General features: G+C 40.6%; 1 protein-coding gene and 7 pseudogenes across 2 annotated transcripts; all 8 read left to right on the top strand.

Moving 5' to 3' along the window:
• The first annotated feature begins 977 nt into the window (after positions 1 to 977).
• On the top strand, positions 978 to 3,503 carry LOC146979860 (protocadherin alpha-8 pseudogene; annotated as a pseudogene).
• Positions 3,504 to 4,170: 667 nt separating this feature from the next.
• On the top strand, positions 4,171 to 7,313 carry LOC146979859 (protocadherin alpha-3 pseudogene; annotated as a pseudogene). The gene is made up of 2 exons (XR_015036848.1): positions 4,171 to 6,655; positions 7,263 to 7,313. The product of XR_015036848.1 is annotated as a protocadherin alpha-3 pseudogene (transcript).
• A 37-nt stretch (positions 7,314 to 7,350) lies between these two features.
• LOC146979858 (protocadherin gamma-C3-like) lies at positions 7,351 to 9,909 on the top strand. Its single transcript, XM_085788934.1, has 2 exons — positions 7,351 to 9,816; positions 9,901 to 9,909. Exons 1-2 carry the CDS (start codon positions 7,465 to 7,467, stop codon positions 9,907 to 9,909), a joined length of 2,361 nt encoding a protein of 786 aa, XP_085645060.1. The 5' UTR covers positions 7,351 to 7,464.
• A 917-nt stretch (positions 9,910 to 10,826) lies between these two features.
• On the top strand, positions 10,827 to 14,198 carry LOC146979857 (protocadherin alpha-8 pseudogene; annotated as a pseudogene).
• LOC146979856 (protocadherin alpha-8 pseudogene) lies at positions 14,172 to 16,802 on the top strand (annotated as a pseudogene).
• A 993-nt stretch (positions 16,803 to 17,795) lies between these two features.
• Positions 17,796 to 20,835, top strand: LOC146979855 (protocadherin alpha-8 pseudogene; annotated as a pseudogene).
• A 379-nt stretch (positions 20,836 to 21,214) lies between these two features.
• LOC146979854 (protocadherin alpha-8 pseudogene) lies at positions 21,215 to 24,693 on the top strand (annotated as a pseudogene).
• Positions 24,694 to 25,189: 496 nt separating this feature from the next.
• LOC146979853 (protocadherin alpha-8 pseudogene) lies at positions 25,190 to 27,535 on the top strand (annotated as a pseudogene).
• Positions 27,536 to 27,852: the final 317 nt, after the last annotated feature.

The raw sequence follows: 27,852 nt of genomic DNA, 5'->3' as shown, positions 1-27,852 counted from the left end.
TATATCCAGAACCAATACGTAGACATATAACAGGTGGGAGGGGTGCGCAGATTCGGGGTTTTTATGATGTAGGTCACCTTGTTTCCTGCAGCTGTTGTTAGTATGGGGATCATATTTGTCTGTTCTCTCAATTTTATTTATTTATTTTTGCTAGATTTCGCCATCATGTACCGCTGCATTGTGGACAGATCACTGCAGGGGGGAGAAGGCACAGTTACATGAGCAACACAGAGCTGCCATGGGCTCATCAGAGCAGCACTTGCAGGTTTAATCCATGAGATGTCACTGCACACCTCTGCAATAGGAGGGATATTGTGGGAGTGTGCTGAGAAGACCACAGAGTTCAAGCATATAGAATGTGAATACGACCAGCTCGACCTACATTTGAACAAACTGGGGCTGGGCTCCGAATCTATAAATATAACGCCACTTTTTAGCTGATAGGAGTTCAACCATCATCAGAGTTTTTTGGTCAGAGCGGAGCTGATTTTTGAAATAAACAATGATGAGAATAATAATAGATTTAATTATCAATACATGATTATAAATCTGCGTTTCAGCACCTTTTCATACAGGTGAATAGTTTACTCTCCGCACTACGTTAGTAATTCCAGCGCTCTAGAGTCCTATTTTTAACATATAATTTGACATAAGAGTTTAATACATTTAATCAATACATCCTGGACAGAGAAGCCCATCTCCACTCATTCACTTTGCTTTTCAGGATCTTCTTTACCTTAAACACACGCTTTCAAATTAAAATATTAATGTTTATTTTCTCATGTGCTTTATAACTTAATAATCGCACATTTTCGGCGAAAAGATTAGGCTACTTCAAAAGGAACTCTTCCTTCGTTGACGCAACATCGCTACAATAACAATAGGTGGTGCTGTTACACTATTTATCACCACAGTGGTTGTGTGTGTGAGGGGGGCATCCTTTTTCATGTGCATTCAGAGACTATAGAGAGGGGTTGAAAGAACCGACCGAGCAATATTCATCATTTTGCTAGAATGATGTTACTCGCAGACGTTTCGTGTTCATTCTTCCCGAGAAGAAACTGAAAATCTCAAATAATTGTTGACGGATTCAAGACCGCTTTTGCCAAACCATGGCGGTAACGGGCATCAAAGGACAACGACTGGATGTGTGGATTTTCTTTTGTCTGGGGCTACTGATTGGGATTCAATTGGAAGGGATCACTGCTCAAATAAGATATTCCATTCAGGAGGAATCTAAATCAGGGTCTGCAGTAGGGAATGTGGCCAAAGACCTTGGGTTAGATCTTGGAAGATTGACAGACAGAAATCTGCGCGTTGTATCAGGGACAAAGCAGGATCTGTTTAAGGTAAATCCGAGAGATGGAGTTTTGCTAGTCAACCAGAGAGTAGACCGAGAGGAGCTATGCACGAAAACTGTTCCCTGCATCATGAATCTGAAAGCAGTTGTAGAAAATCCTCTCGAAATGCATCAGGTAATTATTGAAATACTTGATATAAACGACAATTCTCCAAAATTTCCCGAAGAAAACTACACATTAGAGGTGCTGGAGTCCGCTGTTGTGGGATCTCGATTTCAAGTGGAAGGAGCTCATGACTTAGATGTCGGTCTGAATTCCTTACAGTCATATAAACTAAACCATAACCAGTATTTTCGCGTGGAAACGGAGGAATTCGGGGAGGATGGAAAAGTTCCTTTCCTGGTTTTACAGCGACCTTTGGATAGAGAACAGATTGCTCAACACTGGTTACTGTTAACAGCTGCAGACGGAGGAAAACCATCAAAATCTGGTACAGTTAATATCACTGTAATTGTGTCTGACATAAATGACAACTCGCCAGTTTGTGATAAACAGAAATACACTATAACAATGAAGGAAAACGCGGCTCCAGGGACATACTTGTTGACAGTAAATGCATCTGACTCGGATGAGGGGATGAACGGTGAGATAGAATATTCTTTAAGGGGTAAACTTAGAGGACTCTCGTCTGACCCGTTTGAATTGGACAGCAGAACTGGTCGACTAACAGTGAAGGAAGGCCTTGATTACGAGGGAAAACGAGTCTATGAGATTAAGGTATTGGCTGCGGACAAAGGTATCGTGTCTCTTTCCACACACTGTAACGTGGTTGTTAGAGTGGAAGATGTGAATGATAACCAACCCGAGATAGAAATCACATCTCTTTCAAGTCGAATTCCAGAGGATGCACCCCTGGGCACGGTGGTGGCGCTGATGGGTGTGACGGACCTCGACTCAGGTGTGAATGGACAGGTGGTGTGCAGTGTGCTCGGCAATTTACCTTTTGACTTAAAGCCATCCCCCGATGGACAGTCATACTCTTTGGTCACCAAGGACTTTCTAGATAAGGAAACAAAACATAAGTACGACATTACAATAACAGCTAAAGACTTAGGCACTCCCTCGCTTTCGACTACAAAGGTGATACAGGTAGATGTGGTAGATGTTAATGATAACAGACCTTTGTTCACTGAAAGCCCATACACGTTTTATATCCCTGAAAATAATAAGGCCGGGAAGTCAATTTTCTCTGTGAGTGCAATAGATGCTGATGTGGGGGAAAACGCGGCAGTCACATATTCACTCGATCGAACCAGTCCAGGACAAACTGTGACATCCTTTTTGAGTATAAACGAAGCCAATGGCACAGTTTCAGCGCTAAAAAGTTTTGACTTTGAAACTGTGAAAACATTCCAGTTCCACGTTGTTGCGTCAGATTCTGGAACTCCGTCTCTAAGCAGCAACGTCACAGTGAACGTGTTCATTCTGGATCAGAACGACAACGCTCCAGTCATCCTGTATCCAGTCAGCTCTAATGGTTCTGCTGAAGGTGTGGAGGAGATTCCCCGCAATGTGAACGCAGGACACTTGGTGACTAAAGTCAGAGCCTATGACGCTGATATAGGATATAACGGCTGGTTACTGTTTTCACTGCAGGAAGTTACTGACCACAGTCTCTTTGCTTTGGACCGCTACACAGGACAGATCAGAACACTTCGCTCATTCACAGAGACAGACGAGGCCGAGCATAAACTGCTCATACTGGTCAAAGACAATGGGAACGTTTCACTCTCAGCAACAGCTACTGTGATTGTCAAACTCGTGGAGCCCAAAGAGGCTTTTGCAGCTTCTGATGTTAAAAGTTCAGCAAAAGCAGATGAGGATAATAATGTGACTTTTTACCTGATGATAACTTTGGGCTCAGTTTCAGCACTTTTTCTCATCAGTATCATCGTGCTGATTGCAATGCAGTGCTCAAAATCTACAGACTACACTTCTAAATATCTACAAGAGACTAATTATGATGGGACACTGTGTCACAGCATCCAGTACAGATCTGGAGACAAGCGCTACATGTTAGTTGGACCCAGGATGAGTATTGGATCTACTATAGTCCCAGGCAGCCATGCGAATACACTAGTGCTTCCTGACAGGAGGAGAACATCTGAGGAGGTAAATGTTTTAATTACTAATATGTTTTGACACACTATTTGTGAAAGTTGATGTTTTTTTCCTTTCGAGTTCTGTCTTTCGGTGCTGATGTTAAGTATCGCTGTCCATGGTGCTGAATTTCATTTTCCTAGCATTAGGGTTAATAACAGATGCCCATATAATTACCCGACCTCCTGTTCTGAATACATATTGTGTTCCACGTTCAGTTATCATCCCTATATGTTTGGTTTTGATCAGAGCAAATCGATAGTGTACTGAACAAAATAAAGATGTGAAGGAGCTTTTCAGTGAGTGTGTCCTGCTCTAAATTGCACAGATTGCATCACTGCTGGATACGAATGGACGAGGATTGTCATTTAACAATAGATGTTCAACAAATCAGAGCCACATCCTGATTGGAGGCTGCTGAGAAACATACATAACAAGAGGAATAGGCCAACCTATATTTAAAATGAAACTTTGAAATTTTAATTAACTCATCGTTCGTCCTTTTCTATTGAACTATATGGACAGCAATTCTATACTTTTCATATTAGATATAGTCCATATAGTATAGATATTCGTCCCAAGCAAAGGCCGGTGGCCACATGGTGTCAGTATGGCCTAAATGATGGTTGTGTAGCTCAATCTGCACAGGCCCTGCCCATCAGGATCATATGCTTACGGAGTATACGGAACACACATCGTAGAGGATGTATCAAGTAAAAAACGGTACATTTACATGTAAGTGCTTCTATTTGAGAATGACGAAATGGATCTAATTAAAGTGGTTTGATGAGCACCTGGATCATTGAATTTATTTAAGAGAAAGCCGCCTTATTTGCTTCACAATGGAAGGACGAGGACAAAGACACCGAGTGAATTACTGGTGGGTTGCCGGGATTTTGTTGCTGTGCTTTGAGAAGCGGATTCTGGCCCAGCTCAGATACTCTGTCCCTGAAGAAGTACAGGTGGGATCCCCTGTTGGAAATGTTGCTAAAGACTTAGGTCTTGACACTCGCACCTTGGCAGACAGGCGGTTTCGTATTGTCTCTGGTCCAAATCATGCACTGTTTCAATTAAACCAGAACAATGGAGTTTTGTACGTTGGGAAAAATATGGACCGCGAGGAACTCTGTGATGGAATCAAGGTTTGTCTAATAAACCTAAAAATTGTTGTTGAAAACCCTCTAGAAATACACTACGTGAGCGTTGAAATAATCGACGTGAATGATCATTCACCCACTTTTCCAGAGAATGATCAACGACTGGAAATAGCCGAGAATACTCATCCAGGTACTCGTTTTCAAATTCATGCCGCAAGAGACCCTGATGTTGGAACACACACAGTTCGATTATATAAGTTGAACCCAAATAACTTCTTTGATACAGAAGTGAGGGATAGTGAGGATGAAAAGACTCCCTTTTTAGTGGTGAAAAAGCCCTTGGACAGAGAACAAAAGGCAGAACATAGATTGGTATTAACGGCGCTGGATGGCGGCAGTCCGTCCAAATCTGGCAACCTTAATTTAACTATCACTGTGTTAGATGTAAATGATAATCGCCCCGTGTTCAGTAAGGATACATACAGTGTGTCATTACATGAAAATGCACCGATAGGAACTCTTGTAATACAATTAAACGCTACTGATTTAGACGAAGGTACAAACAGTGAAATTGAATATTCCTTTGGGAAAACACAAAAGAAAAAAGTGCACGACACGTTTGAATTAGACAGTGTAACTGGTGAGATTAGAGTTAAAGGAAAAGTGGACTTCGAGGACACGGAGATTTACAGACTAGATTTGCAGGCGTCAGATAAAGGCCAGCCACCTTTGACTACCGATAGTAGAGTTGTAATAAAAATTAGAGACGCTAATGATAACGAGCCAGACATCGAAGTAACATCACTGTCCAACGTTGTCCCCGAGGATTCAAAGCCTGGGACTGTCATCTCTCTGATTAGTGTCACAGACAGAGATTCTGGCGTTAATGGAAAAGTTATTTGTAAAATATCGGACAATGTTCCTTTTGATTTGACGCCATCAATAGAGGAAAACATGTTTTCTCTTGTCACAAAAGGAAGATTAGACCGAGAAGCTGTGTCTTATTATGAAATCACTATAACAGCTACAGACTGTGGTGAGCCTTCCCTGTCTTCTACAAAAACCTTGCGTGTTGAGGTGTCAGATGTAAATGATAACAGGCCAGTTTTTAGCCAGAATCCTTTTGAACTTTATCTGGTAGAAAACAATATCCCTGGGGGATCAGTTTATTCCGTAACTGCTGCTGATAATGATATGAATGAAAACGCAGCGATAACATATAGTATTGTAAGAGGAGATGGGCTGCGGGGTGATATGACATCTTTCCTGAGTGTAAATTCGGAAAACGGACAAATATCCGCACTAAAAAGTTTTGACTTTGAAACATTGAAAACTTTTCAGTTCCACGTTGTTGCCTCAGATTCTGGAACTCCATCTCTAAGCAGCAACGTCACAGTGAACGTGTTCATTCTGGATCAGAACGACAACGCTCCAGTCATCCTGTATCCAGTCAGCTCTAATGGTTCTGCTGAAGGTGTGGAGGAGATTCCCCGCAATGTGAACGCAGGACACTTGGTGACTAAAGTCAGAGCCTATGACGCTGATATAGGATATAACGGCTGGTTACTGTTTTCACTGCAGGAAGTTACTGACCACAGTCTCTTTGCTTTGGACCGCTACACAGGACAGATCAGAACACTTCGCTCATTCACAGAGACAGACGAGGCCGAGCATAAACTGCTCATACTGGTCAAAGACAATGGGAACGTTTCACTCTCAGCAACAGCTACTGTGATTGTCAAACTTGTGGAGCCCAAAGAGGCTTTTGCAGCTTCTGATGTTAAAAGTTCAGCAAAAGCAGATGAGAATAATAATGTGACTTTTTACCTGATGATAACTTTGGGCTCAGTTTCAGCACTTTTTCTCATCAGTATTATTGTGCTGATTGCAATGCAGTGCTCAAAATCCACAGACTACACTTCTAAATATCTACAAGAGACTAATTATGATGGGACACTGTGTCACAGCATCCAGTACAGATCTGGAGACAAGCGCTACATGTTAGTTGGACCCAGAATGAGTATTGGATCTACTATAGTCCCGGGCAGCCATGCCAATACACTAGTGCTTCCTGACAGGAGGAGAACATCTGAGGAGGTAAATGTTTTTTTTTAATTTTTTTATTAGTCATATGACATATGCTCTAATACACCATTAGTGAAAGTTGATACAATTTCTCTTTTCCGTTTTAGTTAGTATTCTTTGTTTTTTCACTGTTGGTGTGAAGTGTCGCTGTCCGCGGTGCTGAATTTACATTTTCGTTCTACCCCAATGTAGATTTATTTTTCTTGGCATTATGGTTGATGGCATATTGATCTTATTAAATAATCGCCTTCAGTGTTGAGTACTGAACAAAGTCCAGTTGTGGACGAGATTTTCAGTGCACGTATTCTGATCTATGGCGCATAAATGACATACATCGGAACCGACGAGGTTGTATGTCATTTAACAATACAGGTTGAATAATAATACATCTGGACTACATTCTGATCGGGGACTCCCAAGAAACAAAACATGTTAGAGCGTATCTGGAAAAGGCAGATTTCAAAGTGATACTTTAGACGATATTTAATTAGCTCATCGTTTGCCCCTCTTCTACGGACCTATGTGCAGCATATAGAATTGTAAAGGTTTCAACCAAAGGCCGGTGGCCACATGGTGTCAGTATGGCCTCGATTATGGTTGTGTAACTCCATTTGCACAGGCCCTGCCCATCAATGATAGGGGTGGTATGCTTACGGAGTCCACATCGTAGAGTAGGCTATGTATCAAGTATTATGAAAGGCGCTAGACATTGATGCGTCAACTTCAATTTGAGAATAGAAAAATGGATCTAATTCAATTTGTTCGATGAGCACCTGGATCATTGAATTTATTTACGAGAAAGCCGCTTTATTTGCTTCACAATGGAAGGACGAGGACAAAGACACCGAGTGAATTACTGGTGGGTTGCCGGGATTTTGTTGCTGTGCTTTGAGAAGCGGATTCTGGCCCAGCTCAGATACTCTGTCCCTGAAGAAGTACAAGTGGGATCCCCTGTTGGAAATGTTGCTAAAGACTTAGGTCTTGACACTCGCACCTTGGCAGACAGGCGGTTTCGTATTGTCTCTGGTCCAAATCATGCACTGTTTCAATTAAACCAGAACAATGGAGTCTTGTATGTTGGAAAAAATATGGACCGCGAGGAACTCTGTGATGGAATCAAGGTTTGTCTAATAAACCTAAAAGTTGTTGTTGAAAACCCTCTAGAAATACACTACGTGAGCGTTGAAATAGTCGATGTCAATGATCATTCACCCACTTTCCCAGAGAACGAGCAGCGACTGGAAATAGCGGAGCATACCCCTCCTGGTACTCGTTTTCAAATTCATGCCGCAAGAGACCCTGATGTCGGAACACACACAGTTCGATTATATAAGTTGAACCTGAATAATTTCTTTGATACAGAAGTGAGAGATAGCGAGGATGACAAGATACCGTTCTTAGTGTTGAAAAAGTCCTTGGACAGGGAACAAAAGGCAGAACATAGGTTGGTATTAACGGCGCTGGATGGCGGCACTCCGTCCAAATCTGGCAACCTTAATTTAACTATAATTGTGTTAGATGCCAATGATAATCGCCCCGTATTCAGTAAGGATACATACAGTGTGTCATTATCTGAAAATGCACCGATAGGAACTCTTGTAATACAATTAAACGCTACAGATTTAGACGAAGGTTTGAACAGTGAAATTGAATATTCATTTGGGAAAACACAAAAGAAAAAAGTGCACGACACGTTTGAATTAGACAGTGTAACTGGTGAGATTAGAGTTAAAGGAAAAGTGGACTTTGAGGACACGGAGATTTACAGACTAGATTTACAAGCTTCAGATAAAGGTCAACTACCCTGGACAGCCGAAAGTAGAGTTGTAATAAAAATTAATGACGTGAATGACAACGAGCCAGACATCGAAGTAACATCACTGTCTAACGTCGTCCCCGAGGATTCAAAGCCTGGGACTGTCATCTCTCTGATTAGTGTCACAGACAGAGATTCTGGCGTTAATGGAAAAGTTATTTGTAAAATCTCGGATAATGTTCCTTTTGATTTAACACCATCTATTGAGGAAAACATGTTTTCTCTTGTCATAAAAGGAAGTTTAGACCGAGAAGCTGTGTCTCATTATGAAATTACCATAACAGCTACAGACTGTGGTGAGCCGTCACTCTCCTCTGCGAAAACCTTGCGTGTTGAGGTGTCGGATGTAAATGATAACAGGCCAATTTTTAGTCAGAATCCTTTTGAACTTTATCTGGTAGAAAACAATACGCCTGGGCAAGCAATTTATGTTGTAAGTGCTGTTGATAATGATGTGAATGCAAATGCAGCGATAACATACAGTATTGTAAGAGGAGATGGGCTGCGGAGTGATATGACATCTTTCCTGAGTGTAAATTCGGAAAACGGACAAATATCCGCACTAAAAAGTTTTGACTTTGAAACATTGAAAACGTTCCAGTTCCACGTTGTTGCGTCAGATTCTGGAACTCCATCTCTAAGCAGCAACGTCACAGTGAACGTGTTCATTCTGGATCAGAACGACAACGCTCCAGTCATCCTGTATCCAGTCAGCTCTAATGGTTCTGCTGAAGGTGTGGAGGAGATTCCCCGCAATGTGAACGCAGGACACTTGGTGACTAAAGTCAGAGCCTATGACGCTGATATAGGATATAACGGCTGGTTACTGTTTTCACTGCAGGAAGTTACTGACCACAGTCTCTTTGCTTTGGACCGCTACACAGGACAGATCAGAACACTTCGCTCATTCACAGAGACAGACGAGGCCGAGCATAAACTGCTCATACTGGTCAAAGACAATGGGAACGTTTCACTCTCAGCAACAGCTACTGTGATTGTCAAACTTGTGGAGCCCAAAGAGGCTTTTGCAGCTTCTGATGTTAAAAGTTCAACAAAAGCAGATGAGGATAATAATGTGACTTTTTACCTGATGATAACTTTGGGCTCAGTTTCAGCACTTTTTCTCATCAGTATCATCGTGCTGATTGCAATGCAGTGCTCAAAATCCACAGACTACACTTCTAAATATCTACAAGAGACTAATTATGATGGGACACTGTGTCACAGCATCCAGTACAGATCTGGAGACAAGCGCTACATGTTAGTCGGACCCAGAATGAGTATTGGATCTACAATTGTCCCGGGCAGCCATGCCAATACACTAGTACTTCCTGACAGGAGGAGAACATCTGAGGAGGTAAGGGAATTTTCAATTAGAAGTCACTATATTGTTTCAGTCAGATTATGTGGGTTACATAAAAAACTTGCCCTCATATAGTAGCCACCTTAAGAGATAAAAAATAAAAACAAAAAACAAAAAAAAAAAACAGAGGTAGGTCTTATAAATTTAGGTCAGTGTGTTGAGACTGCTATACTGTACATTATTTGGTGATATCTGGTTTGTGTAGTTGTAGTTTTGCGTAATGGTCATGATGGAAGCTCGGTTATGTGCCTTTTTTACGCAAAAACATTAGGCTACTTACTGTAGTAGGGACATGTACGTCAATATAACGGCATACTTAATGGTCAGCCCGCTGATATGAAGTTGCGTTTTGTCATATTGTAAAGACTGTCAAGACAGAATGAGCCGAAGTCTAATTTTGAAGTTTTGTGTAGCCTATTAAATTCAATGGCAAGAGCGAACTTGTGTTTTTAACCCGTGATAGTCCGTTAGAAAAGCCTTAAAATTTACATAAATAATGTCCATTACAATGGAAACAGTATGGATACAGTTTTGCAACTGTACATGTTTTCTTTTCACTTTCGGGAGTCCGATTTTTTGTGGATATATTACTGCCAAGACACAAAAAGTCAATCAAACTAAAATATATGTGCATGCAATGTGTTTAATGTGATGATAAAAACGTAATTAGAACTGGAATCTATTCATATGTTGTCCTGGTGAGAAACTGTGTAAAATTGTTTCTTGGATCAATACGATACAAAGCAAAAACTGAATGAACTCCACTTGAAAACGGTTAGTAAAATAAACATTTATTATAGTTTATTGGTTTTAAAATACACTGCTATCTTTGCTTGAATCGCCGTTTGCCTTAAATGAGCTCATATTGTTCTCAGTCCACGAGGTGTCAGTGTCATATCAGGATATACTGTTGAGTTGTACTGTTGGCCCTGCCCCTTCCAGTGAGGCTTTGTGTTTGTGGGTAGTCAGGAGACAGTGTAGGCTACCTTCAGGAGACAAAAAACGAATATTGTCGTTGTGGCTTTTATACAATCAAACTGAAAATATGGGACCAATTTACAGAGTATATGTTGCGTCTTAAGTCATTTCCCCTTTCGTAAGGACTGTGAGTGGATACAAATATAATTTGAATCTCAGCTGATACGATGGGAGCTGGAGGACAACGACGAGGGATACACTACTGGTGTGTAGCCCTCTGTTTTTCTGTGATGTTGAGCATTGTGAAGAGGGCTTCAGCTCAGATAAAATATTCAGTTCCAGAGGAAGTACAAGTGGGATCTGTTGTTGGAAATGTCGCCAAGGATCTAGGACTGGACATCAGCTCGTTGGAGGACAGACGGTTTCGTATTGTGTCTGGAACTGAAGATGGTCAGTTTGAAGTCAGTCAGAACAATGGCGTGTTGTATGTGCATAAAAATATCGACAGAGAGCAGCTCTGCGAAAGCGCTTCGTCCTGTTTGATAAACCTGAAAATGGTCGCTGAAAACCCTATGGAAGTACATTATGTGGCGGTGGAAATCGTTGATGTAAATGATCATTCACCCAATTTTCAGGAGGTAGAAAAAATATTAGAAATATCTGAATCTACAACTTCAGGTAAACGCTTCCAGTTGCCAATTGCCCACGATCCAGATGTTGGCATCAATACAGTACGCCTGTATAAATTAAGTCAAAACGAATATTTCAATATACAAATGCGGGAGAGAGGAGATGATAAGATAACATTTTTAGTTTTGCAAAAGCCTCTCGATCGGGAAAAGCACCACGAGCACCAACTAATACTTACGGCAATTGATGGGGGGAATCCACCAAAATCAGGGACTCTCAATGTAACAGTCATAGTCCTTGATTCAAATGATAATCATCCTATTTTTAGCCAAGAAGTGTATTCAATTACATTACCTGAAAATGTGGACGCAGGGACAAGTGTAATTACTGTAAAAGCAACTGATGTTGATGCCGGTGCAAATGGAGATATTGACTATTTTTTCGGTGGGGAACTTGACCCTAAAATATATGACATGTTTGTGTTAGATAAGAGCACTGGTGAAATTCGAGTAAAAGGCGAAATTGATTTTGAAAAGCTTGACGTCTATAAATTAGATGTCCATGCTACGGACAAAGGACAGCCTCCAATGAGTACTGATTGCAGGGTGATCATCAAAGTTCAAGATGAAAACGACAACAAACCTGAAATAGAGATTACATCCCTGTCAAATATGGTACCTGAAGACTCAAAACCTGGGACTGTGGTTTCTCTTATTAGTGTTACAGACAAAGACGCCGCTTTAAACGGCAAAGTAATATGTACTATTTCAGATAAAGTGCCATTCGAATTAAAACCCTCATTTCAAGATAACATGTACTCCTTAGTTTTGAAAAGACGCTTGGATCGAGAATCAGTTTCGCATTATGACATTGAAATTACGGCCACAGACTGCGGCCAGCCTTCCCTATCTTCTGTCAAAACTCTAAGCATTGACGTATCAGATGTGAATGATAACAACCCGGAATTTTTGCAAAATCCAATTGAACTTTACCTGAGAGAAAATAATGTACCAGGAAACACAATATGTTCTCTAACAGCCTCAGATAAAGATATTAATGAAAATGCGGCTTTATCGTATAATATCATCAGGGAAGAAGGTGGTCAAATTAAAACAGCTGCATTTTTAAACATCAACTCAGATAATGGAGAAATCTCAGCTCTAAAGAGTTTTGACTTTGAAACACTGAAAACATTCCAGTTCCACGTTGTTGCGTCAGATTCTGGAACTCCGTCTCTAAGCAGCAACGTCACAGTGAACGTGTTCATTCTGGATCAGAACGACAACGCTCCAGTCATCCTGTATCCAGTCAGCTCTAATGGTTCTGCTGAAGGTGTGGAGGAGATTCCCCGCAATGTGAACGCAGGACACTTGGTGACTAAAGTCAGAGCCTATGACGCTGATATAGGATATAACGGCTGGTTACTGTTTTCACTGCAGGAAGTTACTGACCACAGTCTCTTTGCTTTGGACCGCTACACAGGACAGATCAGAACACTTCGCTCATTCACAGAGACAGACGAGGCCGAGCATAAACTGCTCATACTGGTCAAAGACAATGGGAACGTTTCACTCTCAGCAACAGCTACTGTGATTGTCAAACTCGTGGAGCCCAAAGAGGCTTTTGCAGCTTCTGATGTTAAAAGTTCAGCAAAAGCAGATGAGGATAATAATGTGACTTTTTACCTGATGATAACTTTGGGCTCAGTTTCAGCACTTTTTCTCATCAGTATCATCGTGCTGATTGCAATGCAGTGCTCAAAATCAACAGACTACACTTCTAAATATCTACAGGAGGCTAATTATGATGGGACACTGTGTCACAGCATCCAGTACAGATCTGGAGACAAGCGCTACATGTTAGTTGGACCCAGAATGAGTATTGGATCTACTATAGTCCCTGGGAGCCATGCGAATACACTAGTGCTTCCTGACAGGAGGAGAACATCTGAGGAGGTAAGACAGTTTTCAGATGTAAACGAATATATTGTCCATGTACTCAGAGAATTCACTGATGTTTACATTAAAACACGTCCTGCTGAAAGAGAATGTTACCATTAGAGATACAAGTGTTAACAGTCAGGTCTGTACAAGATTTATTTAGGTCCATCAATATCATTTATCTCTTTCTAAGAAAAGGAAATATGTTGAGACATTTGCTCCATATTAGGACTCACCATCGATGGCCAGTGATCTAGCGCTGTCCAAGGTGCTGAAGTGTAGTTTTGGTGCGGCGGTCATAATGTGATGATTTTCGATTTATATTTCAGCTGAAGCTCGGTAATGTGTCTTTTCTGTGCAACATAATCGAGCTTCTCCGTGAGGACATCAGTGCAATATTTCATGGCCTGTAAGCCAAAATTGAGAGACCATAAGGAGAATATCTGACTGAAGTTAACATTGAAGTTTCGTGCAGCATTTCTGGCAAAACCAAACTTTATTTATTTTGGATTTTATCCCATTTCAATTATGGTGGTTTATTGGTAAAGCCTTCAAAATTACATAAGTTATGTCCAATACAATGCATCCACTACTGGCATTTTTTTCCGGATATAATTTTTCTGATCATATTATTATTCATATTATTATTCATGTTTCCTTATGTATGACTGCAAAGAAAGAAAAAGTAAGTGCACTTATTTCTTGGATTAGTACAAGCAATCAAAACTTCAAAAAGTGGATTCAAAACACTTTTGCAAAGTATATCTTGAGGCTACACTTTAAAACACACTAGTGTCTTTGATTGAATCGCAGTTTGCTCTAAATAAGCTCATAATGTTTTCTGTCCACAAGGTGTCAGTGTCATATCAGGATCAACCGCTATGTTAAACCGCTGGCCCTGCCCCTTCCAGAGATGTTTTGTGCCAGTGAACAGTCAGGAGACAGCGCACTTTCAAGAAAAAAACGAGTGTTGTCGTTGCGCATTTGCACAGATAAACTCTAAATATGGCACAATTTTACACAGTATAGTTTGCGGCCTTGACAATTTCTCATATCTTAAGGACAGTGAGTGGATACGATATAATAATTTAAGCCGATACGATGGGAGCCGGAGGACAAAGACGAGGGATACACTACTGGTGTGTAGCCCTCTGTTTCTCTGTGATGTTGAGCATTGTGAAGCGGGCTTCAGCTCAGATAAAATATTCTGTTCCAGAAGAAGCAAAAGTGGGATCTGTTGTTGGAAATGTCGCTAAGGATCTAGGACTGGACATCAGCTCGTTGGAGGACAGACGGTTTCGTATTGTCTCTGGGACTGAAGATGGTCATTTTGAAGTCAGTCAAAACAATGGCGTGTTGTATGTGCATAAAAATATCGACAGAGAGCAGCTCTGCGAAAGCGCTTCGTCCTGTTTGATAAATCTGAAAATGGTCGCTGAGAACCCCATGGAAGTACATTATGTGGCGGTAGAAATAATTGATGTAAACGACAACTCACCGAGTTTTCAGGAGGAAGAACATTTAATAGAAATTTCTGAGTCCACTGTCCCTAGCAAACGATTCCAGTTACCGACTGCGCACGACCCAGATGTTGGCATCAATACAGTGCGCCTGTATAAATTAAGTCAAAACGAATATTTCAGTATACAAATTCGAGAGAGAGCCGATGAAAAGGTACCATTCTTAGTTTTACAGAAGCCTCTCGATCGGGAAAAGCACCATGAGCACAAACTAATAGTAACAGCTACTGACGGTGGGAATCCACCAAAATCAGGGACTCTCAATGTAACAGTCATAGTCCTGGATTCAAATGATAACCATCCTATATTTAGCAAAGAAGTGTATTCGGTAACAATACCCGAAAATGTGGGCGCAGAAACAAGTGTAATTACACTAAAGGCAGCTGATGCGGATGAGGGTGCAAATGGAGATGTTGAGTATCATTTTGGTGGTCAAATTGATCGGAAAATATATGACATCTTTGTTTTAGACAAAGATACTGGTGAAATTCGAGTAAAGGGGATAATTGACTTTGAAAGGGTTGATATTTATAAGTTAAATGTCCGTGCTAGTGACAAAGGACAACCTCCAATGAGCACAGACTGCACTCTAATCATCAAAGTAATCGACGAAAACGACAATAAGCCAGAAATAGAGGTGACATCCCTGTCAAAGATGATACCTGAAAACTCAAAACCTGGGACTGTGGTTTCGCTTATTAGTGTTACAGACAAAGACGCCGGTTTAAACGGCAAAGTTATATGTAGTCTTTCTGATAACGTGCCATTCGAATTAAAACCCTCATTTCAAGAGAGCATGTACTCGTTAGTTCTGAAAAATCGTTTGGATCGAGAATCAATTTCGCATTATGACATTGAAATTAAAGCGACAGACTGCGGCCAGCCTCCCCTATCTACAGTCAAAACTCTAAGGATTGATGTGTCAGACGTGAATGATAACAACCCAGAATTTTTGCAAAATCCAATTGAACTTTACCTGCCAGAAAATAACGTACCTGGAAACATAATATTTTCTGTTACTGCCTCGGATAAAGACTTGAATGAAAACGCTGCTTTAAGTTATAACATAGTTAGAGAGGAAGACAGTCATGTTAAAATTGCTGTATTTTTAAACATCAATTCAGATAATGGAGAAATCTCAGCTCTAAAAAGTTTTGACTTTGAAACACTGAAAACTTTCCAGTTCCACGTTGTTGCGTCAGATTCTGGAACTCCGTCACTAAGCAGCAACGTCACAGTCAACGTGTTCATTCTGGATCAGAACGACAACGCTCCAGTCATCCTGTATCCAGTCAGCTCTAATGGTTCTGCTGAAGGTGTGGAGGAGATTCCCCGCAATGTGAACGCAGGACACTTGGTGACTAAAGTCAGAGCCTATGACGCTGATATAGGATATAACGGCTGGTTACTGTTTTCACTGCAGGAAGTTACTGACCACAGTCTCTTTGCTTTGGACCGCTACACAGGACAGATCAGAACACTTCGCTCATTCACAGAGACAGACGAGGCCGAGCATAAACTGCTCATACTGGTCAAAGACAATGGGAACGTTTCACTCTCAGCAACAGCTACTGTGATTGTCAAACTTGTGGAGCCCAAAGAGGCTTTTGCAGCTTCTGATGTTAAAAGTTCAGCAAAAGCAGATGAGGATAATAATGTGACTTTTTACCTGATGATAACTTTGGGCTCAGTTTCAGCACTTTTTCTCATCAGTATCATCGTGCTGATTGCAATGCAGTGCTCAAAATCCACAGACTGCACTTCTAAATATCTACAAGAGACTAATTATGATGGGACACTGTGTCACAGCATCCAGTACAGATCTGGAGACAAGCGCTACATGTTAGTTGGACCCAGAATGAGTATTGGATCTACTATAGTTCCTGGCAGCCATGCGAATACACTAGTGCTTCCTGACAGGAGGAGAACATCTGAGGAGGTAAGAATTATTTCAGTTTTAAGCAAATATTAATTTGACGCACCAGTGAATTTACCGCGGATTACCTTACAAAGAAGTCCGTTGACAGGTAAAAGTTTAATTAAAAACATTACAAATATTTTTCCCAACATTGTCCAAGGTGCTGAAGTGTAGGTGTCGCGATGTGGGTCACACTGATTATCTTGAGTTGAGATTTGGCTTGAAGTTCGGATATGTGTTTTGTAGAAAGAAAGAAAAATCTAGGAATATTATGAAGCGCTGTCCACGGTGCTGACGCTGAGTTCCCTATGATCTAATAAAGGTGATTATGAAGTCAGGGTGTAAGTTTCCTTTGAGGGTTTTATTCTTTTCACTGGTGGATTTAAGGACGGAGGATGGGGTTCATAACTAATAACCAAAAATCATGGAGTTTGTCACTAAACACAATGGGACATAAATGTAATATGTCTGCCTCTCCTGAAAACAATTATGTAGGCACAAAAACAAATTATTCAAACTTGATCAAATAATTTCCATTGTACTTCAAAAAGTCTAGAGATATTTCATTATCATAATATGGATCTCTTCAACAAATACAGTGTTTATGCTACCATGTCACGAAGAAATAAAGTAACAGGCTAAACCATTGTCTCAGACGTCGTGTTTGTTGTAGTTTTAGCGTTACATTTGGAGGTGAATTTGGTAATCATAGAGGGAAACCAGCTACTCCAATTGGTTGAAAATACAAAAACACAAAACTGCAACTTCATAATGTATAGTTCGTATAAAGTTGGTGTCCAAGATATTAATACATTATTCATTACAACCTACAACAAACAATTACATTTTCTTCTTTCATTTCCGAAACTCGTTTAAACATAGTCCATGTTCTGTCCGGAAGGTGTCAGTGTCATATCAGCATAAAGTATTATGTTTCAGTGTTGGCCCTGCCCCTTCCAGGGAGGATTAGTGCCAGTGAACAGTCAGGAGACAGTGTACCTTCACGACAAACGAGTGTAACCGCGATGGGATTTGGGGAAAATATGGGACAGATTTCAATAGCATATTTTGTATCCTAGGCAATTTCCTGTTTTACAAGTACTGTCAGTGGATATATGATAAAGACATAATTCTAAATTGATACAATGGGAGCCGGAGCACAAAGACGAGGAATACACCGCTGGTGGGTGGCCCTCTGTTTTTCTGTTATGCTGATTTTCCTGGATCCGGTTTCAGCTCAGATAAAATATTCTGTTCCAGAGGAAGTCAAAGTGGGATCTGTTGTTGGAAATGTCGCCAAGGATCTAGGATTGGATATCAGCTCGTTGGAGGACAGACGATTTCGTATTGTCTCTGGAACTGAAGATGGTCAGTTTGATGTCAGTCAGAACAATGGCGTGTTATATGTGCATAAAAACATCGACCGAGAGGAGCTCTGCCAAAGCGTTTCGCCCTGTTTGATAAACCTGAAAATGGTAGCTGAGAATCCCATGGAAATACATTATGTAACGTTGGAAATCGTTGATGTGAACGACAACTCACCCACTTTTCAGGAAGAGGAAAAAATATTAGAAATACCTGAGTCTATACTGCCTGGTAAACGCTTCCAGTTATCTACTGCACGCGATCCAGATGTTGGCATCAATACAGTACGCCTATATAAATTAAGTCAAAACGAATATTTTAATATACAAATTCGAGAGAGAGGAGATGCCAAGGTCCCATTCTTAGTTTTGCAAAAGTCTCTTGATCGGGAAAAACACAATGAGCACAGCCTGATACTGACAGCAGTTGACGGTGGAAATCCACCGAGATCAGGGACTCTAAATGTCACTGTTACGGTCCTCGATTCAAATGATAACCACCCTATATTTAGCCAGGAAGTTTATTCTGTGACAATACCTGAAAATGTGAATTCAGAAACAAGTGTCATCACTGTAAAGGCAACTGATCTCGATGAGGGTGCAAATGGAGATATTGAGTATTCTTTCGGTGGAGAACTTGACCCTAAAATATATGACATTTTTGTTATAGATAAAGACACAGGTGAAATTAGAGTGAAGGGTGAAATTGACTATGAAAAGGGTGACATTTATAAATTAGATGTCCATGCTACGGACAAAGGACAACTTCCAATGAGTACAGATTGCACTGTAATCATCAAAGTACTTGACGAAAACGATAACAAGCCAGAAATAGAGGTGACATCCCTGTCAAATACGGTACCTGAAGACTCAAAACCTGGGACTGTGGTTTCTCTTATTATAGTTATAGACAAAGACGCCGGTTTGAACGGCAAAGTAATATGTAGTCTTTCTGGTAAAGTGCCATTCGAATTAAAACCCTCATTTCAAGAGAACATGTACTCCTTAGTTCTGAAGAATCGTTTGGATCGAGAATCAGTTTCGCATTATGACATTGAAATAAAAGCTACGGACAGCGGCCAGCCTCCCCTATCTACATTCAAAACTCTAAGTATTGATGTATCTGACGTGAATGATAACAACCCGGAATTTCTGCAAAATCCAATTGAACTTTACCTGAGAGAAAATAACGTACCTGGAAATTCAATATTTTCTGTTACAGCCGCTGATAAAGATTTGAATGAAAACGCAGCTCTAACTTATAACATAGTTAGAGAGGAAGGTAGCCAAGGAAAAGTAGCTGCATTTCTAAACATCAATTCAGATAATGGAGAAATTTCTGCTCTAAAAAGTTTCGACTTTGAAACACTGAAAACGTTCCAGTTCCACGTTGTTGCGTCAGATTCTGGAACTCCGTCACTAAGCAGCAACGTCACAGTGAACGTGTTCATTCTGGATCAGAACGACAACGCTCCAGTCATCCTGTATCCAGTCAGCTCTAATGGTTCTGCTGAAGGTGTGGAGGAGATTCCCCGCAATGTGAACGCAGGACACTTGGTGACTAAAGTCAGAGCCTATGACGCTGATATAGGATATAACGGCTGGTTACTGTTTTCACTGCAGGAAGTTACTGACCACAGTCTCTTTGCTTTGGACCGCTACACAGGACAGATCAGAACACTTCGCTCATTCACAGAGACAGACGAGGCCGAGCATAAACTGCTCATACTGGTCAAAGACAATGGGAACGTTTCACTCTCAGCAACAGCTACTGTGATTGTCAAACTTGTGGAGCCCAAAGAGGCTTTTGCAGCTTCTGATGTTAAAAGTTCAGCCAAAGCAGATGAGGATAATAATGTGACTTTTTACCTGATGATAACTTTGGGCTCAGTTTCAGCACTTTTTCTCATCAGTATCATCGTGCTGATTGCAATGCAGTGCTCAAAATCCACAGACTACACTTCTAAATATCTACAAGAGACTAATTATGATGGGACACTGTGTCACAGCATCCAGTACAGATCTGGAGACAAGCGCTACATGTTAGTTGGACCCAGAATGAGTATAGGATCTACTATAGTCCCTGGCAGCCATGCGAATACATTAGTGCTTCCTGACAGGAGGAGAACATCTGAGGAGGTAAGATACTTTAGGTTTCAATTTTTCACCTCCAGTGAATTTACCACATGTTACAGTCAGAGATTTTTTTCATGATATAAACGATATAAACATGGATGACAATTCATGTTAAATAAAAGATCTTATGTAACTCAGCTTTATTTAACCATTACCAATTTTCATATCCCAATGGATGTTTTATGTCCTACCACTGTCCGAGGTGCTGAAGTGGAGTTGTCGTGATACTCGTCACACTGATTATCTTAAACTGGGATTTTAGGTGAAGTGGGGATGTGTGTTTCTGCAGGGACGTATGTGGTGCACTTCAAGTATATTTACAACGGGTTACAAAGCGAGAGGTTGCTGTTGATTAATATGATTTTAATAAATCATGAAAACCTATTTGCCGTAGCACTTTCCGAAGGGCTGAAGTGTAATTGTAGTGATATTGATCACACTGATAATCTTAAATTGTGATTTGGCTTGAAGCTTTTTTTATGTGTTTTGAAGGAACAATTTTCTGCTTGCAAATCTAAACTGATACTCAGGCAAACTATGAAGCGCTGTCCACGGTGCTGACCCTGAGTCACGGTTCGTCAAATTAAGGTGATTTTCAAGTCAGGAAGTACGTTTTCTTTGAAGATTTTATGTAGGCTATTTCATTGATGGATTTTAAGAACAAATCGTGTAGTTTGTATCCATAGTAAATATTGCAAATCATTGAGTTTGTTACTGAACACTGTCTGAACATGAATGTGATATGTTTGCCTCTCACATAACCAATTACTTCCCATAGACTTACATTACGTACACAATAAAAAACGAACCAAAATTGATTTAGGAATGTCCACGGCAGACATTCTGCTGCCAAAACGCCATTTAGCAATTAAGTAAAATCAATGTGCACTGTGTTTATACAGCCCTACCACGAAGCAATAATGTAACACCGACAAATACATAAGCTCAGACATAACGTTTACAGTGGTGACCATGACATAGTAAAATTGGTTGTCATAGGGAAAAGAAGGGAAACCACCTGAATCAATTTGTTACCTATGAATAATACATAACCGTAACTACATAATAGGTTTTTCATAATTGGTGTCCAAGATATTGACAGTTGATGAGGACCTATAATTTTCTTTTTTTCTTAAAATTTTCCCGAAACTTTTTTTAAACATTTGCCATTATATATTCTGTCCACAAGGTGTCAGTGTCATATTAGCATGAACTGTGATGTTGTGGTATTGGCCCTGCCCCTTCCAGAGATGTTTTGTTCCGATGAACAGTCAGGAGACCGTGTACCTTCACTACAAACGAGTGTTGCCGTCGTGGCATTTGTGGATACTTAAGATGAAAATATGGGACAGGTTTCCATAGTATATTTTGTGTTTTATTAATTTCCTGTTTCTCAAGGATTATCAGTGGATATAATAATAACATTAATCTAAGCTGATACGATGGGAGCCGGAGAAAAAAGACAAGGAATACACCACTGGTGGGTAGCCCTCTGTTTCTCTGGAATAATGATCAGCCTGGAACAGGCTTCAGCTCAGATAAAATACTCTGTTCCAGAGGAAGTAAAAATGGGATCTGTTGTTGGAAATGTCGCCAAGGATCTAGGACTGGACATCAGCTCATTGGAGGACAGACGGTTTCGTATTGTGTCTGGAACTGAAGATGGTCATTTTGATGTCAGTCAGAACAATGGCGTGTTGTATGTGCATAAAAACATCGACCGAGAGCAGCTCTGCGAAAGCGCGTCGCCCTGTTTGATAAACCTGAAAATGGTAGCTGAGAACCCCATGGAAATACATTATGTGGCGGTGGAAATAATCGATGTAAACGACAACTCACCCAGTTTTCAGGAAGAAGAAAAAATATTAGAAATACCTGAGTCTATACTGCCTGGTAAACGCTTCCAGTTACCAATTGCCCACGATCCAGATGTTGGCATCAATACAGTACGCCTCTATAAATTAAGTCAAAACGAATATTTTAACATACAGATGCGAGAGAGAGGCGATGATAAGATAACATTTTTAGTTTTGCAGAAGTCACTCGATCGGGAAAAGCACCACGAGCACCAACTAAAACTAACAGCAATTGATGGTGGAAATCCACCAAGATCTGGGACTCTTAATGTAACAGTCATAGTCCTCGATTCAAATGATAACCATCCTATTTTTAGCCAAGAAGTGTATTCAGTAACAATACCAGAAAATGTGAAGGCAGGAACAAGTGTAATTACTGTTAAAGCAACTGATCTGGATGAGGGTGCAAATGGAGATATTGAGTATTTCTTTGGAGGGGAACTTGACCCTAAAATATATGACATGTTTGTGTTAGATAAGGGCAGTGGTGAAATTCGAGTTAAAGGCGAAATTGACTTTGAAAAGCTTGACGTTTATAAATTAGATGTCCATGCTGCGGACAAAGGACAGCCTCCAATGAGTACAGATTGCAGGGTGGTCATCAAAGTCCGAGATGAAAACGACAACAAACCTGAAATAGAGATTACATCCCTGTCAAATATGGTACCTGAAGACTCAAAACCTGGAACTGTGGTTTCTCTTATTAGTATCACAGACAAAGACGCCGCTTTAAACGGCAAAGTAATATGTACAATTTCAGATAATTTGCCATTCGAATTAAAACCCTCATTTCAAGAGAACATGTACTCTTTAGTTTTGAAAAGACGCTTGGATCGAGAATCAGTCTCTCATTATGAAATTGAAATTACGGCCACAGACTGCGGCCAGCCTCCCCTATCTTCAGTCAAAACCCTAAGCATTGACGTATCAGACGTGAATGATAACAACCCGGAATTTTTGCAAAATCCAGTTGAACTTTACCTGAGAGAAAATAATGTACCAGGAAACACAATATGTTCTGTTACAGCCTCAGATAAAGATATTAATGAAAATGCGGCTTTATCGTATAATATCATCAGGGAAGAAGGTGGTCAAATGAAAATAGCTGCATTTCTAAACATCAACTCAGATAATGGAGAAATCTCAGCTCTAAAGAGTTTTGACTTTGAAACACTGAAAACTTTCCAGTTCCACGTTGTTGCGTCAGATTCTGGAACTCCGTCTCTAAGCAGCAACGTCACAGTGAACGTGTTCATTCTGGATCAGAACGACAACGCTCCAGTCATCCTGTATCCAGTCAGCTCTAATGGTTCTGCTGAAGGTGTGGAGGAGATTCCCCGCAATGTGAACGCAGGACACTTGGTGACTAAAGTCAGAGCCTATGACGCTGATATAGGATATAACGGCTGGTTACTGTTTTCACTGCTGGAAGTTACTGACCACAGTCTCTTTGCTTTGGACCGCTACACAGGACAGATCAGAACACTTCGCTCATTCACAGAGACAGACGAGGCCGAGCATAAACTGCTCATACTGGTCAAAGACAATGGGAACGTTTCACTCTCAGCAACAGCTACTGTGATTGTCAAACTTGTGGAGCCCAAAGAGGCTTTTGCAGCTTCTGATGTTAAAAGTTCAGCAAAAGCAGATGAGGATAGTAATGTGACTTTTTATCTGATGATAACTTTGGGCTCAGTTTCAGCACTTTTTCTCATCAGTATCATTGTGCTGATTGCAATGCAGTGCTCAAAATCCACAGACTACACTTCTAAATATCTCCAAGAGACTAATTATGATGGGACACTGTGTCACAGCATCCAGTACAGATCTGGAGACAAGCGCTACATGTTAGTTGGACCCAGAATGAGTATAGGATCTACTATAGTCCCTGGCAGCCATGCGAATACACTAGTGCTTCCTGACAGGAGGAGAACATCTGAGGAGGTAAGACATGATTACATTTTAATCAGAGATTTATTTGACGCACTCCCGTTCGGCGTTGTCGCCGTTGATAGATACAACTGCCATTAAAACACGAAAAACAATTTATCCTGTCCGAGGTGTTGAAGTGTAACTGTAGCAATATTAGTCACACTGATTTTCTTTAATTTAAACTGAAGTACGGATATGTGTTTTGAAGCAACATTTTACTACTTGACTATCTAAACCGACATCATGGCTACTATGAAGCGCTGTCCATGGTGCTGACGCTGAGTTACGTTTGATCAAATAAAGATGATTTGCAAGTCAGAATTTAAGTTTATTTTGAAGGTTTTGTTCATTTCATTGGTGGATTTTAAGATCTAAGTTTGTGGTTTTAATCCATGCTAATAACAAATCATTGAATTTATCACTAAACACAATACTAATTTTGCGACATAACTATTCATATACTTGCATTATGACACAAGAGCAAACCATTCAAACCCAATGTAGCCATGTGTATTGTACTACAATAAGTCTACAGATATTTCGTTGTCATAATAATGTTCCTTTACGAAATTTCAACAAACAGTGTTTTACAGCCATGCCAAGAAGCAATAATGTACTAAAACATTGTCTCTGACGTCGTGCTTGTTTTAGGGGTAGCGTTACATTTGGAGGTGAAATTGGTAGACATAGGGGGAAGCCAGCTACTCCAATTGGTTGAAAATACAAAAATACAAAACTGCAACTGCATAATGAATAGTTTGTTAAAGGTGGTGTCCAATATATTCATTCATTTTATTCGAACCTATAAGCAAAAATTCTTATTTTTAATTTCAATTTCTGAGACTCCTTTAAACATTGACCAAACTATATTTTGTCCATAAGGTGTCAGTGTCATATCAGCATAAGATGTTATGTTTCAATGTTGGCCCTGCCCCTTTCAGAGAGATTTTGTGCTTGTGAACAGTGAGCAGTGTACCTTGCGACAAAGGATACGTTGTCGCATTTGTGGATATTTAAGATGAAAATATGGGAGTGGTTTTCATAGTGGATTTTGTGTCCTAGGCAATTTTCGATTTCACATGTACTGTCAGTGGATACAACCATAACAACACTCATTTAAATTGATACAATGGGAGTCGGAGAACAAAGACAAGGAATGCACCGCTGGTGGGTGGCCCTCTGTTTATCTGTTATGCTGGTCTGCCTTGAGCGGGCTTCAGCTCAGATAAAATATTCAGTTCCAGAGGAAGCAACGGTGGGATCTGTTGTTGGAAATGTCGCCAAGGATCTAGGACTGGACATCAGCTCATTGGAGGACAGAAGGTTTCGTATTGTCTCTGGAACTGAAGATGGTCAGTTTGATGTCAGTCAGAACAATGGCGTGTTACATGTGCATAAAAACATCGACCGAGAGGAGCTCTGCCAAAGCGTTTCGCCCTGTTTGATAAACCTGAAGATGGTAGCTGAGAACCCCATGGAAGTACATTATGTGGCGGTGGAAATCGTTGATGTAAACGACAACTCACCGAGTTTTCAGGAAGAAGAAAAAATATTAGAAATACCTGAGTCTATACTGCCTGGTAAACGCTTCCAATTATCAACTGCACGCGATCCAGATGTTGGCATCAATACAGTACGCCTGTATAAATTAAGTCAAAACGAATATTTCAATATACAAATTCGACAGAGAGGAGATGCCAAGGTCCCATTCTTAGTTTTGGAAAAGTCTCTTGATCGGGAAAAACACAATGAGCACAGCCTGATACTGACAGCAGTTGACGGTGGAAATCCACCGAGATCAGGGACTCTAAATGTCACTGTTACGGTCCTCGATTCAAATGATAACCACCCTATATTTAGCCAGGAAGTCTATTCTGTGACAATACCTGAAAATGTTAACTCAGAAACAAGTGTCATCACTGTAAAGGCAACTGATCTCGATGAGGGTGCAAATGGAGATGTTGAGTATTTTTTCGGTGGGGAACTTGACCCTAAAATATATGACACGTTTGTTTTAGACAAAGACACAGGTGAAATTAAAGTTAAGAGTGAAATTGACTATGAAAAGGGTGACGTCTATAAATTAGATATCCATGCCACCGACAAAGGACAACCGCCAATGAGCACAGATTGCACTGTAATCATCAACGTGCTCGACGAAAACGATAACAAGCCAGAAATAGAGGTGACATCCCTGTCAAATATGGTACCTGAAGACTCAAAACCTGGGACTGTGGTTTCTCTCATTAGTGTTACAGACAAAGACGCCGATTTAAACGGCAAAGTAATATGTAGTCTTTCAGATGACGTGCCAGTCGAATTAAAACCCTCATTTCAAGAGAACATGTACTCCTTAGTTCTGAAAAGACGTTTGGATCGAGAATCAGTTTCTCATTATGAAATTGAAATACGGGCCACAGACTGCGGCCAGCCTCCCCTATCTACATTCACAGTTCTAAGCATTGATGTATCAGACGTGAATGATAACAACCCGAAATTTTGGCAAAATCCCATTGAACTATACCTGAGAGAAAATAACGTACCTGGAAATACGATATTTTCTGTTACCGCCTCTGATAAAGACTTGAATGAAAACGCTGCTTTAAGTTATAACATAGTTAGAGAGGAGGACAGTCATGTTAAAGTTGCTGCATTTCTAAACATTAATCCAGATAATGGAGAAGTATCAGCTCTAAAAAGTTTTGACTTTGAAACACTGAAAACTTTCCAGTTCCACGTTGTTGCGTCAGATTCTGGAACTCCGTCTCTAAGCAGCAACGTCACAGTGAACGTGTTCATTCTGGATCAGAACGACAACGCTCCAGTCATCCTGTATCCAGTCAGCTCTAATGGTTCTGCTGAAGGTGTGGAGGAGATTCCCCGCAATGTGAACGCAGGACACTTGGTGACTAAAGTCAGAGCCTATGACGCTGATATAGGATATAACGGCTGGTTACTGTTTTCACTGCAGGAAGTTACTGACCACAGTCTCTTTGCTTTGGACCGCTACACAGGACAGATCAGAACACTTCGCTCATTCACAGAGACAGACGAGGCCGAGCATAAACTGCTCATACTGGTCAAAGACAATGGGAACGTTTCACTCTCAGCAACAGCTACTGTGATTGTCAAACTTGTGGAGCCCAAAGAGGCTTTTGCAGCTTCTGATGTTAAAAGTTCAACAAAAGCAGATGAGGATAATAATGTGACTTTTTACCTGATGATAACTTTGGGCTCAGTTTCAGCACTTTTTCTCATCAGTATCATCGTGCTGATTGCAATGCAGTGCTCAAAATCTACGGACTACACTTCTAAATATCTCCAAGAGACTAATTATGACGGGACACTGTGTCACAGCATCCAGTACAGATCTGGAGACAAGCGCTACATGTTAGTTGGACCCAGAATGAGTATAGGATCTACTATAGTCCCAGGCAGCCATGCCAATACACTAGTGCTTCCTGACAGGAGGAGAACATCTGAGGAGGTAAGACCTTAAAGCAAACAACAGCAAAAACAAACAATCTAATTACATCAAACTTAAGTTACAGTTTCACAACGGACCGTTTAAATGCCACATACTTAACTAACACATTCATAAGTGCGATGACTACAGTAATTTGTAGGCTGCGTTGTATTTTTTATAAAGACAGCTTTTGTGGTCGCTGTCCATGGTGCTGACAAACAGACTGTTCTGAAGCAAACACAAATACTCTGCAATGGATACATTTTTGTTCTGCTTGGAATTACTTGGGGAGTAAAGTTTTGATGGGTGCACATCTGTACCCATCAGTTAAATTGAACCAAGAACTGCCG

The sequence above is a fragment of the Trachurus japonicus genome, chromosome 10, assembly GCF_045865225.1.
Source record: "Trachurus japonicus isolate A0001 chromosome 10, Traja_1.0".
In the NCBI taxonomy this organism is placed as follows: Eukaryota; Metazoa; Chordata; class Actinopteri; order Carangiformes; family Carangidae; genus Trachurus; species Trachurus japonicus.
This window is presented reverse-complemented; position numbering and strand designations above follow the sequence as displayed.

What these genes read in the sequence shown, in the direction of transcription:
- LOC146979858 (XM_085788934.1), top strand. Translation starts at nt 7,465, where the DNA reads ATGGAAGGACGAGGACAAAGACACCGAGTGAATTACTGGTGGGTTGCC.